Raw genomic sequence first — 15,110 nt, forward strand, 5'->3', positions numbered from 1 at the left:
AGAAGGAAGAGGTCTGAGGACCTCCTGGCCTGGCACCTTTGGGGGCATCCTCCCTCCCTCCCTCAGCGGCAGATCCTGGAGAAATGAGTCTATTTCCCTTCCCCGATTCTGCACTTTGGATGAACCTGGTTTTTCAAGAACAGTAGAAGGTGATTTCTCCCTGTTGGTCAGCTGGCCCACGATTGAGCAATCTCAGTATCACCCACTGTAAAGCCCAAGACGAGTAAACAGGAAAATGTGATTTACATCTGCAGAGCGCAAATAGAGACGTTTGCCGCTGGCCTGGCCTCCGGGTCGGCGCCGGCCAGAAGCTCGGGCTTCATGATTGATTAGGAGCTGCCCTTCCATTTGGGTGGAGGTAGTGAGTTTCTCTCTGGCCACTCCAGCCTCTGACCGGCATTGGAGCATTGATGTTCTAAATGGTGCCTTTGGAATCAGACAGGATGTCAGAAGTTGGGGCAGGGAGCAGAACAGAGAGGCTGCTGGGAATAGAGAATTGGGTTAGAAGATCCTGGGACGCAGAGCTGGGCAGAGCCTTTGGCTGGGCCTGGGCGGGGCCTCGGGGCCTGGGGACCTCTGGGCTTGTGTGTGGATGGGGCGTCACTGCAGAAAGCTCAGTGATGTCCGAGTCAATCGGGCTTGGCCGGGCTTGGCTGGGCTTGGGTCTTTGAGGACAAAAAGCATGCTATCCTGCTGTTCAGGGTGGAAATGGTGGAAACACGGAGCCCACCACTGTCCATTCGTCTGTCCTGGTCATGGCAGACCCTGGGATGGGGGGCCTTTGTTTGGATGTGAGCTGGCCAGGAAGCTGGCAGAGGCTGTGCTAGGCACCACCCCATGATAGAGGGCACAGTGAGGAGCCCGACTTCTGCTTCCATGGGGTTGGCTCAGTCTAAATGAGACTGTGTGTGAAGGCCCACTCAGCATGGGCATCTGAGATCATTAGACACTCGAATCCAGATCTCGGCCGCTAGTCAAGGTGAAAAGTGTCAGGGAGCCGGGCCTGTGTCCGTCCTGTGCTGGGCATGGGTTCAGATGGGAGGTGGGGGTGGGGACTTTGCTGTCCCAACCCTTACCAGCAAACCGTCCCCGCCCGTCAAGCTATGTGTCAAGGCTCCAAGATGTCCCTTGTTTCTAGCAGGGTCGTTTGGGCTTGGACTCAGGTAAGGAGCACAAGGCTTAGCCCCTCTCTTCCTTTTGTCTTCCCAGGTCACTGACCGCGCTCGGCCCACATCCCGGGCCGACCACCCCGAGGGCCGGCCGCCGATGGAGAGCCAGTTGTGCCGAGCCCCACGGCCCCAGAAGATGCCCTGGCGCTAGGCCGTCGGCCTGCCCTGTGATGGATCCCAGTGCCTGCCTGCATTGCTGTGGCAATGATCCTCACGCGGCCTCTCGAAGACAAAGGTGCTGCTGACTCCCTAACATGCAAGACTTTACGCCCTGAGCTGGTAAGAGTCTGGGCAGGTCAGAGGGTCGCTGTCCACTGTAGCCCAGGAAGACATTCCAAGCCCTACCGGCCATAGCACAGACTCTTGGGTAAACACAGAGGAGAGATGTAAACAGCCTGGCCCAGATTAGAAACTGTTTGGCCCTGGAGGAGGGGGAGAAGACAGTGGGACCCTGTCGCCAGCGGCGTGGAGACAGACATCCCTTTGGGCCTCAGCACCGCGGGGATGATGGATGTGTGGGGTGGCGCCAGCGTAGACTCGGGTCCCCCAGGGAAATGAGGGGAGATGAGCCCCCTGCCCACGGCAGGGGCTCTGGGTGGGCTGCGCTAGGTGGAAGATGGAGGCTGGGTAGGAGGGCCTTCTGTTGTCTCTGTGTTGGAGACCCAGAGGTCAGAGGCAGCCAAGGCAGCCTTCCAAGGCTGGGACCGGTCTGAGCAGACGCAGGCTTCCGTCAGAGTCACAAGGTGCCAGTGCCCGGCTGAGCAGGGTCAGCCGCTGGCCTGCAGAAGGAGACGCCCTTGTGGTCTCCCGCTGGGTCTAGGGGAGAGGAGACCTGGACTAGGAGTCTGGGCTCCCTGGCTTCAAGTGTCAGCTCCTCTATGCACCATTTTTGTAGATTTAGGGCTGGATGGGAGCTTAAGGCTCTCTCCCAGCCCAAGCCCATTGTTTTACACATGAAGAAACTGAGGCCTACACAGGGCAAGAGCTTGCTTAAGATCACTCAGGTAGTAACTGGCAGAGACAGGATTTGAACCTGGGGCTTCTGACTCCAGATCTCAGCTCTGTCTGCTGTCTAATGAGGGGCTTTGACGGGGTGGTAGGAAGGTTAGAGGTCATTTTTCAGTTCAGGCCTCTCATTTTACAAATGGGGAAACTGAGACTCAGAGAAGGGCCGGGGGTGGTGACCAAAAGGGAGGAGAAGAGACCTGCACCCAGGACAGACCCCACCCTATCTCCTCTGGTTTTCCTGCTTCTTTGATCGTTTTTTGGCCTTGTTTTTAGAGGCCGCCCTAGGCTGCTGCTTTTCTCTGTGGCGGGCTTTTTCCTTCTCAGTGTGAAATCCAAAGGGCCCTGGAAAGTGCGCTGGGTGCGGAGCGCCAGATGACCTGGCTCCAGATTCTACCTTGACACTTAATTACTCGTGAGAGCTCGAGCAGGACGCTTAAGTTCTCTGTGCCTTGGTTTCCCCATCTGTAAAACAAGGGGGTTGGGCAGCAGGAGATGCGTCTTCGGCCTGCTCCTGCTGCGAGCTAGCTATCCCATTGGGCAGGTCTCTGGGCCATGAGGAGCATGCTCTCGGCACTGAGGCCCAGGGAGGGAAGGTATCCGGGGGACGGGCATCGTTTGCCGTTGTTAGGTCCTGGTTTTTAAATGGCCCGTGTGCCTGCGCCGGCTCAGGCCTGAGGGGAGGATGGAGGGGCCCCCAACAGCCCTGTCCCCTGCCCGAGGCTGGAGGACAGGGGCATCTTCTCATCGGCTCAGAGAAGGAATTTCAGGAAAAAGGGACCCAAAACAGTAGGACAGAAAAGGGGGATGGAGGGTGGCTCGCTTGCTCTGAGATGCTGCTGCAATTTTCAGGCTTTCGTCCCGGGGTCCCTTCAGCCCTTCCCTTGAGATCAGCCCCTGGGACCTCAGTCCTGGCCTCTTAGCAGTTCCTCCCTCTCGCTGGTACCACCCAAACTCTGGGCTTTGGGGCCCAGCCCTCTTCTTTCTGGGTCCGCCCATCATCATCGTCCTCCTCCCCCTGACCGCCAGATGAGCCGGCAAATAGCTGTACCCGAGGCGGATGGAGGTGCCCGGAGGTGGCGGAAGTGATGGGAGCAGGCGTGACTCCATTTTCCTGAGCTGGTAACACTGTCCTGCTTCTAATACCATCAGGATAACAGAAGGGGGGAAGGTCATATTTCTTTGCTTGGACTCTGAGCCCCCCCCCGCCCGTCCCACACCCCGACCCCCAGTCCTGGGCCTGGGCCTCCCAGCAGTGGAGGCCAGCAGGGACCGGCAGGGCCCGAGACGAGATCCTTTGTTCCTACAGCCTGAGGACAACCACAAAGACAGTTAGAGACCCTTGTTGTTTGGGAACTTGTAGCAAACTTCATTTTGTCCTGTCCCCGAGGACTGTCAAGTTCTCATCTGGGGTGTGGGGTGGGGGCTGGGAGGCTTCACCTGCCTGGGTCAAAGCTCTGGTTCCTTTTGTGCCGTTTGCTTTTTCTTTTGTTCCCGTTTCTTTGATCAGCCTCGGATGACCAACCATTCATTGGCCTTTGCTCCCCACCCGAGGAAGGCCCGAGGAAGGGCGGTCTTCTTTAAGTCGTGGCTGCTGGGGACAATGCTATCCTTCCGTCTTTATACTTTATACTTGGCGGCCTCTCCCTGGCTGGACCTGCACCTGGGACGGGGCCTACCCTGCCCCGCCCCGCCCCTCCTCCTCCTCCTCCCCTCCTTCCCCTCTTTGGATGGGATCTTTCTTCCTTCCAAGTATTCTAACTTGGACTGCTGCATTTGGAAGGCAGCCCAGCCCGTTGACCTTGGAAGGCCTGCTTCCCGCCATGATCTTTCTGCCGCCCACGCCAAGTTCAAGTGCCTGTTCTCTCATCCCCATAGTGACTGCCTTCCTTGGGGCTGCACTGGGAGCCTCACGGGGGAGGGCTTCCATGTAGTGCCAGGCGAGCCAAAGTCGGCAGAGCCTGGTGAGCGTGGCAGCCGGCCCCTCCTGCTCCTGCTCTGGGGCTGGGACCCCCGTCCCTTTCCCAGGGTCTGCACTTCACTTACTGTCTCACTTGTCAAGCCACCACCACCTCCCTGCTGGAGACGTCCTGGATTCTCAGCCCCGGAGCCTGGGGATTGTCTCCCCCCACCCCGCCCAGACTACCATCACTGTGGAGAAGGGGCCCATTTTGGCATTGCCACCTGCAATAACTACTGACTGACCACCAGCACCGGGTGGATAGGCACAGGAGCTGCCCCTGGGGGCAGTCCTGTGTCCAGCTCAGCCCTCCCAGATGTTATCTGCAGGGGAGAAAGGGCCAGCCAAGCCAGCTTGGTTGAAATAATGAGGCACTTCAAGTGAGAAACAGGAGGCAGCATATGCCAGGCTACACAAACCACCACCATTGTGCTGCCCGTGATGGAGATCGCCCAGGACCCCGAGCCGGAGAGCCCCAGGAGCAGCCAGGATTCCTGCCCGTGCCCACGGCTGCCCAGGGACAGCTCATCCACAGAAGGCCCAGACGGGAAAGTCACTCTCATCCAAGCCCGTGGCCCTGCACAAGCTCCACTATCAGTGGAAGTGATGGGAAAGAAGCAGCTGGACCATCTGCTCTGCTGATGCCCCCTCCTGGGGCAGCTGAGTCCTTCCCTCTGGGCTGTCTCCCCCAACTAGAATGGGACCGTCAAAGGCAGGGACAGTGCGACTTGCCGTTGGCCCCCCCAAGTGCTTAGTGCGGGGCTGTACACACAGCAAGCACTTAATAAAGGCTCCCTTCATTCTTCATTTGTGTTTATGGCAATATACACATTTCAGGATGTTTTCACGTTTATTATTCGCCATATTTCGCCACCCCTGACAGTGAGAACTGACCACAAGGTCTGGCGCGCTTCCTCCAGGGTGGTGGGTTCCCTGACCCTGAAGGGCTTCAAACCGAGAGAGGCAAGATGGCCCCTTGTCAGGTACATTGTAGAAGGCATGTCCCTGTTCATGTCTCCAGGGCTAGGTGGGGGAGGTATCATCATCTCCATGGGATGCTCGGGGAAACTGAGGCATGGGCCTGTGAGGGGATTTGTAGATCCTCATTCAGCCAGTTTGCTCTGGAGCCAGGACCGAGATCCCAGGTCGTTTGATTCCCAGTCTGCCTTTCATTTCCATTGGCACGATATGTCAACACTGAATGAAAACCTTGCAATGAAATGTGAAAGGTCTCTGGACTGACTTGAACCCAGGACCCAGGGTCACAGTGAGGTCCAAGGACTCAGCCCTGAGACCAAGGAGAGATGCCTATTCAGTAGCACACTATCAAGCACCCCCTGGGCTGACAGGAAGCTCTTCTCCCCACTCCCATCCATTTCTGCTCCCCCATCCTTTCCCCCCTTCCCCAGCTTGTTCCCTTTCCTCATCACTCTCTTCTCCCCCAGTTGGTTCCCCTTCTACTCCCAATCCATTTTCCCTTCCCTAAATCAGGCTTCTCTTAGAGCCCCTGCTCAAGTCACACTTTTCGTCTCTCAGCTACTTCTGTTCTTCCCCCGAGTTCTGGGTCTTCCTTCTGCTTTTTGGGGCCATGAATTCATTATTTTCTGTTCCTCATGTTACAGTCTGTTGCCCTGAAAATGTGAGATTCTCGTTTTCTCCCTTTCTGCAGGAAGGTTTCCCTGCAGAATTACACGAGCAGAAAGATTACCTAATAGTTTGAGTAATTGGCGTACAGGAAAAAAAGTTATGAAAACGCACGTATGTCCTGGGTCAAGGCTGGCCTGGTTGGTGCCTGCTCTGGAGGAAGAACAATCAGTAAATTCTGTCCAGCTCCCAGTTGAAGGAAGGCCCTCACTCCAGGCTGGGCCAACGAGCAGACAAAGCCGTGCCCTGCATCGCGTGTTAGGGAGCCAGACTCGAAGACCTCCACAATTCAAAGCAAACAAACTTTTGTGCCCGAGTGACCTTGGGGAGACAGAAAGAAGGCCTTACTTACTTAAACAGTCAGTTCTAGGAATAAGTACTCAACAGATGGATTGTGGTCATTGTTCCCTGTCCCCCTCTCCCCGCCTCCCCCCCCCCCCCCCCGCCTTGTTTTAAGCTGTAACACACATAGGATAAATTGCTTTTCTTAAATCTTAGAGGAAGCCCAGTGGTGAAAAGGACCTGGGAATTAGAGTCATTGATTGACCTGTTCAGGGTCCACTTTTGTCCCTCCAGCTTACAAGGCTGGGAATCAAAGATGAATCATTGGTAATTAGTAACCATTACTAATGGGAGAGATGGCCTGCAAACCCTCTGCCACAACCCAGCTGCAGACAGGAGAAATAGGAATAACCAAGAGAGGGCAAGATCCAGCATGAGGGGCCTTGGGAAAGGCTAGCTGTGGAAGGTGAAGCTTTAGCCGGGCCTTGAAGCCAGGGTACTCAGCCGGTGGAGATGAGGAGAGAACACTGCAGGAGCTGGGGGCCCAGATGAGGAAATACCAAAGACATTCAGAGAAAACACAGACTCATTCAGAGGCAGGAACACTAGCACCTGGGGGATCAGGAGAGACCTTGTGTAGCCCTGGTGAACTGAGGAGTTCTAAGAAGAACGGCATCCCAGGCATAGGGGACAGCCTGTACAAAAGCCCAGAGGTAGGAGACAGGATGTTATTCTCTGTTGATCTGGAATGGAGAGTGTGGGGGAAAGTGGTGACATTGGTCTGGAAGATAGGTTGGGGCCAGATGTAGTCAGTGGTATCAGTGCTGCCCATGTGTGGGGTTTGCCCCCTTGGTTTGATCCTTGCTTAGAGGAGGAGGGAGGAGCCCCCTACAGGGAGGGCAGAGAGTCCAGCCTAGGCTGGAGCTGCGGGTTTGCTCTGGCTCATGGGCTCTCTGTGTCTGGTGTGCCTCAGGCTGCACTTCCTTAGGACCAGCAAGCTTCAGGCGGGTGAGTTTCACTTATCAGAATAATGGGCGAGTTCCTGGCCTTGCTTCCTGGCTTTGTCTGCAGCCCCATAGTTCTGCGCCCTGCAGCTGTGGGGAGGGAGTAAAGAACCCCCGCCCCCCTTTTCATCCTGCTTTCTTTGCTCCCCTTCGGCCCATGATCCCCCTCTGTGGTTGTGGCTCCTCTGGGAAAACCGTGGCTACCCTTGTTATCGGAGGCCTTGTGTTATTCTGGGGTCAGATTGGAGGAGCTGGGTTCAAATCCTGGCCTTGTACTTACTGTATGACCTTGAGTGAGTCTTTTATTTGGCCTCTGGGGTTCTTGCCAAACAGAGGGGTTGACTTTGAAGGGCTTTTACAGAGCTGGGTCTGGGCGCTCTGGCTCCACCAGGATCTCTCAGGCCCTTGCAGGTCTCGATCAGGCGGTACTCCTAGGGACACTGAGGCCCCAGGCAGCCCTCCTTTCTGGGCACAGCTGCCCTTGCCCCCTGCCAGCGATGCATATTTATCAGCCCGGCTCTCATTAGGTGACTGGAGTGGGTTGTCTGCTGCCAGTCATTGTTTCTGAAGTGGGCATCAGGAGAGGGGCAGGTGCAGGGCTTGGCAGCCCTGCCCCGTCTGCATGTCAATGCCTCAGTCAGCTCTGGGTTTGGGGAAGCATCTCCGTGGGGGAGGGGCCTGGGGAGCTTCACTTTGCTCTTGGCTTAGCCCTCCAGCCACTGGGCAGGTCAGAACTGAGGCCCTGATGCCTTGTTCTGTGCCCCAGCAGGCCTGTGGCACGGCTGAGGCCTGGACCAGCTTCCTGGGCGCAGGGAACGCTACTAGCTAGTGATAATAGTAACAAGAGGAATAACCATGCCAAATGGGTATCCTCCCTGGCATCCCAGGATGCCTGCTGGGCACAGACCTCATACCTTTCATGAGCTATGGACCATGGCCTTTGTATCCAGTGCCCAGGAACTATATTAGATGTCAGGGATCCTCCCAGGATGGTTTCTATCTGATGCCCATCCAAAAAATGGGAACAATGAGACAGTAATAATGATGGTAACCCTTCACGTTGCTTGGTTTTGAGGCGTGCATGCCTCGGCGTGAGCTGCTTGGAGTCTTGTGATCCCTGTTTTTCAGATGAGGAAACTGAGGCTCAGAAGGATTCAGTGACCTGCCTAGGGAGCCACGCTAGTGAGGGTCAGGTGATACACGGACGCAAGCTCTCCTGATTCCACGGGGCAGAAAGAGGCTGGCTTTGGCGTCAGAGGACCTGAGTTCTAATCCAGCTCTGATGCTTCTCTGTGTGCTTTGGACAACTCCCTTGGCCTCTGGGGCTCCAGAGTTGCCCTCTGTAAAATGAGAGGGTTGAAAGAGGTTGGGCCTTTCTGGGCCCAGTCCTGGGGTCTCTGGAGCCTTCAGCCTGGGGTGGGCGGATGCCGGGAATGGTTAAGGTAGAGAGGGATGCTAAGCGGTGCCCCAATCAGGGACATTGGGTCGCGGCTACAGTGCGAGCTTTGCTTTCCTAGCTTGGTCCCCACAAGAGCAACAGTGTAGCTGAGGCCCGAAGAAGACGAGGCCGAGGCCCAGCTGGGCCGAGGCCGGCTTGGAAGAGCAGCCTGTCTGGGGGTGCCCCTGCCCGGGGCCCGGGGCCCGGGGCCTGCCCTCCCACTGCGGCCCAGGGTTCCATTTCAGAACTTCTCCGTGGAGTTTGTTCAACTGTTTCCTATCACACCCCCTCCCTCGCCCTCCTCCACATCCTCACATGGAAAAATCCCCTCACGGCAGAAGTCATGCGGTTGTTTTTAAAGCCCATTAAAATGATGGAATCCACAAGTCCCGTGAGATGCTGGACACAGCGCCCTGGCCTGATGCTCTGCACATGGAGGGGCTTGAACTGAGTGCCGCTGCTCCCCCCCCCAAGGTTGCGGAAGGCCATCCCCCCCTTTGGGGGCGGTGCTAGCGGGGGGCTCGGGGCTGGGGCCGCTTCTCTAAGACTGTGAGACATCAATCCGTTCTCTGGTTGTTTTCAGCACACTCCAAAGAAGATGAGTCAAGGACCCACCCTTTTCTCCTGCGGAATGATGGGTAAGTGACCAAGGCTTCTGTCTGCCTGTCCCCGTTGACAGTCACTTCGCTGGGCAGGTGTGTGTCCACCAGGATTCCACGGAGACATGTGGCTTGTGGGGACCGCTGTGGGTGTGGTCGTGGAGGTTCCTCTTTCTGGTCATCTACCTGGGGAGTTGGCTTCCTGCCCCCAGAGCTCCCAGGAGGGTGAATGAGGAGAAGGGCCCTGGGTGCTCTGGAGAATTCTCTCTCCCGGCGCGGTCTCCGGTTGGGCACAGGGAGGCAGGGGGCTCTTCTGGGCGTGCGTTCTGTTAGCCAGTTTCTGGCTCTGTGAGGAGGAGGTCTTGCACCTGGGGCTGGGGGCAGGGGCACATTTTGCCAAAGGTTGACAGTCACTTTGCTGGGGCAGGAAGGTGTGGCCCTTGGGCCTTTGCTAGACAGGGACAGAGCATGAGGGGATGCACTGGGGCTAGTTACCTTGAGCAGAGCTTCTTTACCAAGGCCCCTTGGCTTTGAGAAGATGCCTCTACAGCGGGGCACTGGGGTTACAGTCAGAGGGTTTGAACCCTATTTCTGAGCCTTATCACCCCTGTGACCTTGGACGAGTCACCTGCCCTTGGCAGCTGGGGGCCTTCCGGCTCTAGTTGTTGTATCTAGACCAGTGGCCTATTGGAAAGAAGGCTGGTTGAGAGCCAAAGGGCCCGGGTTCGATTTCCACCGTGCCACTTGCTGTCGCGAGGATCCTTGGGCCAGTGTTGGCAATTCTGTGGAACTCATTTCCCACTCTGTGAATCGAGAGGGTTGGACCCTGGTGGCCCCTTCTAGCGCTGCACATGTGGTCACCAGGACCCAACTGTCTTGGCTCTTTTGTGGCCAAGTTAGGAAAGGCCCATGCATCCAGAGGGGTCATCTAACCCGTCTTGAGTGCTCTGGGAGGCTCGCATGACTGTTGTGTGATGTGACGCAGGTCCCAGATCCAGAGCCCCGAGGGAGGGGGTACCGGGGCTCTGCCTGTGGGGGCCTGGTGGCCACAGCTAGGCTGGGGCTGCTTGCTGACACGGAGGCCAGCCTGAGCATCTCTGCCACAGCCCCTGAGCCTGTGCATAAGGAGCCTCGTCTCCCTCCTTCCCCAATCGTCTTTGTCATCCCCAGTCGGGAAGCTTCGGCCTTCTTGGCATCGCCAGCTGGGGCTGGGGTTTTCCTTTCTTTTTCCTTGTTTTGGGTTGCTTGGTTGTGTTTTTGGTTTTTGTTCTCTGGCTTCAGATAGGGCTGGGTCACTGGCCCACTTAGCGTCCAACAGATTTTAAATTGGAGAAGTCTTCCCCTCCTAGAGGGAAGCAGAAGGTGTGCTGAGCTCCCTTGGGAGTGGTCAGGCCCCAGGCCCCGTAAATCACCCTGATCAGAGCCATCTCTGAGTACGGAGACCCCCCACCCCCCTGGGCACTGGAAGAGGATGCTGTGGTACAGCACAAAGGGTGGCCTGGGTTCCCATTGGAATGGGGTAGTAGGAGGGAGCCCCTACTTCATCCCCTGTGCCGTGGGCTCAGATTTTGAGGAAGATGCCCCTAGCGGCTGCGGTCTGGAGCAGAACAGAGAAGCCTGGCCTGGGGAAGTGCTTTTTGGCCACGAAGCTTGGGAGGCAGGGGATTCCAGGCCTTCTAGGGCATGGGGAGGCCACGGCCCTCCTCCCCAAGGACGAAGCCCTTCAGTCCTGGCCCTCCTGGGTTGGGGTGGGGCTCAGCTCTGGGCCGTCTTGATAATCAGGGACGATTGGTGGAAGCTGAGCAGGGCCTCAGATCTCAGGGATCCAGGCTCCTAGGCCTCAACCCTGCCCAGTGTGGGAAAGAGAGAGGCAGGTAAGGAGAGGGAGCTCTTCCTGGCCCAGTCACCATTATCTTCTGTAGCCTGTGCATATCCTTTTCTGGCTTCCCGGGGTGGGAGGAAATTGTCCTGACTTAATACAGGAAGAGCTCAATTAAACAGACCCAGGGAACCAAGACCCCCAGTTAACCAGACTCCAATCTCTTTCCACTTGCCTTTGCAGGAAAGTGGGCAAGTCACAAGGAGGCATAGTGGGGGGGGAGGGGGCAGTGTCGGGTCAGTGCAGACTGAAGGCTGGTCCATAGCACAGCCTACACATGAGGCCTGCAGTGCCCAGGCTCCTCAGTCTCCAAAGATAGCCTAGTCATGCTCCTTGGAGCAGCCCTTAACAGGCAGGGATGCTAGGTGTTCGGGGGTGTTCGAGCTCACCCCCAAACAGTCTTCTGGTTGACTTTCCCTTCCCCAAGGCCCAGGCCCTGAGCATCCTGGAAATCTAGTTCTTGTTGGTTGAAATTCTCTGCTGCTCCTGGCAGCGGCTCATGATCCACTTTAGGTGGCCTGTGTTCAGGGCCAGGGAAGGGAATACTTGGGCAAGCTCAGCAGAGCTTCTCAAGGCCGGACCATGCTCTGCAGAAATGAGACGCCATATTATTGTAAGCACCTCCATACCCCTGCCTGTCCCTGGGAGATAAAAGGCTAACGTTCTGCTTATAATCCATGGAGTCCTCTGGTGAGAACCCATGGGGCAGCTCGGCCCTTTGTGATTCTTCCTGAATCTCCAAATGAATGTCCTAGCGGGAGCAAGGAGAGCTTGAATTTCATAAATGCCTTTAAAATCCTGCCCTCTAGTTGGGGTAAAGAGTGTTAGGTCACCTTGGATTCTAACTCCTAGGACCCCTTTCAAGCGCCCCCACCCTCCCTGGATCCCTTGGATCAGGGACAATGACAGAAACGGCATTTGGAGCTTTGCTTGTGAAGAGCTTGCTTCCCAGGACTCCCTTTGGTAGGGCCACACTGGGGACTGGATGTATTCCCTGCCCAGAACAAGGCAGAAGGGAAAACTCCAGAGGCCAAGGGAAGGCTGGAGTCGGGGAGGAAAACACCAAGGCCCTCACACCCAGAGCTTTCCAGAGCTTGTCGGGATCCCTTTTAAGGAGAGATGAGGGTTTTGGCCGCTCCATTTCCCATCCTCTCTCCTGGCCAGCCGGTAGCGTCCCTTCTATTTCTGAACTGGATTTTCCTCTGCACACTTCCATTGACACGACTGATTGTTGTGTTCTTGCAAGAGGAAGTATTGTTCTGAAAACAGCTTCTCCGTTGCCGCCCATTCCTTGGCTAGCTCCCTGCCCTTGCTTAGCATTCGTTTTTTCCAGCTGGTAGGACAGTGCATAAGGCAGGGAGAATCCCTCAGTGTGCAGGCCCCTTGAGGTCTGCTCACAGCCCAAGGACCGCGGAGACTCGGGGTGGGTCCCCTACATACCAGGCGACTCTTTTGGGGAAATGGAGGCACTTTGACTCTCAGATCTCTGCCACACTAAGATGTTCCATATTGTGCCCAGCCGCTGAGGACGGTGGGACTGCGGGGGTCCATTTCCCCTTTGGCCCAGCCGTGAAGTTGGGAAGCAGGTCGAAATAGAATTCATATTTTTAAAAAAGGTTAGGGGAGGCTGGGAGACCATAATTACCTTCAGAGTTGCTGCAGTAAATTATTTATTAATGTAAATTATTTCACAGGAAAAGAAAATAGAGGAAACTTGAGCAGAAGGATCATACATTATGTATAAAAAGGACTGTAAAAATATTACAGCGGTCCATTTGTGGTTCAGTTCGTGTCAGTGTTTTAATTATAAACCCTTATTTTCCATGTTTACTTACTTCATTGTTGCATTCTGCTCTCCATGTGTAGCCATATAAAGGGGTCGGATCCGGGGGCACGTCGTGGATTCATTTCTAGAAGGGAAGCCAGTTGGGATGCCAGCCGGCAGAGAAGGGCCCAGGCCCGGGGGCTTGGGGGCCAGAACCCAGCTCTGCCTTGGTAACAACTTCTGAGACCTCTCCCACAGCCACTTTCTGCTCTCTCTGTGACTTTCCCTGCTGGCACACATAGCCCTTTGCATTGTGAACGTAGAACTTGGTCGAGAAGCCCTTTCTGAGATCAGATTGTTCCTCTTTTACTGAAATGGGGTAGAACCAGCCTCATTTTCAGTCAGAGAGATATAAATAATCCATCTTTAAAATAATTTCGCATCCGCTTACCTAGTGTGCTAGAACGATTTCGGGGGGGGGGGGTGGCATATCTCTGTTTTAAGCTCTCCCCCCACATACTCCAGACAGAAATGGAAACAATTAAAATTAAAATCGCACATAATTGCTGTTTGCAAAGAGAAATTAAAAATGAACATCCCACTTGGTGACTCTTTCTTTTGGTCTTCCCTAAGGTGGAGGGAATCCAATTTAAATTGAATTAGTTAAAACTTGAGTGTTTCTGTCACAGTACAGTCTTCTGGGATGGCTGTGGCTGCTCAACTTTATTTGTCTCCTGTCGGGGTAGAAGAGGGATTGGGCCCCTCGTCGTCTGCCTGGGAGGGCAGAAATAGCAGCAGTGAGTGGAGAGTAAGAAGACAGCCCCTCTCCTAGGCTGGAGAGCCTTCCCGGGAGGAGTGGGCAGCCATTTATTAAGCACTTACTACTAGGGACTCTGAGCAATGGGTGGAATGGGGAATAACAAAGAAAGGCTCCCTTGTACTTTCTCACCATTCAGTAGGGGGGCCTTTAGGATCTTCTGATCCTTCTCATTGGCAGTCACAGCCCCACCCATGAGAGAAGTGGGTTATCCAAATCCTTAAGAGAGAAGAAAGGGCCTTCGAGAGGTCATGTAGACCAGCCCTCTCATTTTTACAGCTGAGGAAACTGAGGCCCCGAGAAGCACACTGGGCACTTGGGATCCTGCCCTGGAAAAGGAAGGGCCCTTTGGGGCCATCTAGATGAGCCTCCTCCTTTTACAGGTGGGGAAACTGAGGGCAAGCTCATGGTCACAGGTGGGAGGCACCTGGACCACAGAGTTGATGGTTTTTTTTCTTGTGCCTTGGTCCTTTTCTGTCTATATCTTTCTCTTCCTTTCTCTCTCTCCCCCCCTGCCCCTCTCCCCACTCCCTGTCTCTCTCCCTCTCCTTTCTCCTCCTTTCTCCAGTGTGTGTGTATATATATGTGTGTGTATATATGTATATATATATATGTATGTATGTATGTACACACACACATATATATGTATATAGACATATCTATCCCTACCTGTCTACACATATGCCCACCAAAGGGCATTATACATATATGTCTATATTGCACGTCTATGTCTATACTGCACACACACATGTCTACACGTTCATCTGCTAAGGACAGTGGACACCCTTGGCTATTGACAAGAAGAAAGAGCGACCAACAAGACATTGGAGAAACCCAGATCAGGAATGAGGAAGGAGAGAGGCCCAAGAAGGCTCCTTGCTTGGGTCTGCCTGCCTCTGACTCAGCTGGCTTGTGATCCCAGGCTGGTCCCTGAAGCAGTCGGGGCCCCCAGGCGTCCCTCCAATGGGAAGAATGAGCCAGTGAGGGCGAGGGCCCTGGTTAAGCATGACGACACAAGCAAATAAGACGGTAGGCGCTGCTGCCTCTGAGGAATGACGTTCTAAGAGAGGAAGATGATGCTGGGAAAGGAGCAAGAAATGCAGAGGAGGGGAAAGGGCTTGCCCACAGGGGAGCCCTACATCGAGGTGACCGGGAAGAGGTGAAAGACACCTGGGAGCAGCTAAGAAAGGAACCCACCAGCCAGTCTGAGCCCAGCATCCCAGGGTGGAGTCCAGACCAGAGCGGGCAGCGAGGGCCGGCAGTGGCCAGGAACTTGGAAATTGGTTGGGTTTTAGCGAACCTGAGTAGCCATGGGTTACTTCTCTGGAAGTCATGGATGTCCGTGGCACTCATATTTTGAATTCTGTGAGGACCAAATGAAATAATACTGGAAAGTACCTGACCTTAAAACTCCATAGAAATGTATTATCATTGATTGTTGTGTTGCTCACGGTAGAAATCCCTTGATTGTGTGATTAATGAGAAGAGCCGGATTCAAATCCTACCTTCTGGAGGACTAGTTTTCTAGTCAATGGGCAAGTCACTGCA

The 15,110-nt window shown here is 55.0% G+C and overlaps 1 protein-coding gene across 1 annotated transcript in view; it reads left to right on the plus strand.

The window, feature by feature from the left end:
- FAM53B (family with sequence similarity 53 member B) overlaps positions 1-15,110 on the plus strand; it is a 112,191-nt gene that overhangs the window by 50,002 nt on the left and 47,079 nt on the right. Inside the window, 2 exon segments of the mRNA XM_043990157.1 lie at positions 1,210-1,448; positions 9,086-9,140. Coding sequence (XP_043846092.1) covers positions 1,374-1,448; positions 9,086-9,140 — 130 coding nt within the window. The 5' untranslated portion in view covers positions 1,210-1,373.

This window comes from Dromiciops gliroides, chromosome 2, assembly GCF_019393635.1.
Source record: "Dromiciops gliroides isolate mDroGli1 chromosome 2, mDroGli1.pri, whole genome shotgun sequence".
In the NCBI taxonomy this organism is placed as follows: domain Eukaryota; kingdom Metazoa; phylum Chordata; class Mammalia; order Microbiotheria; family Microbiotheriidae; genus Dromiciops; species Dromiciops gliroides.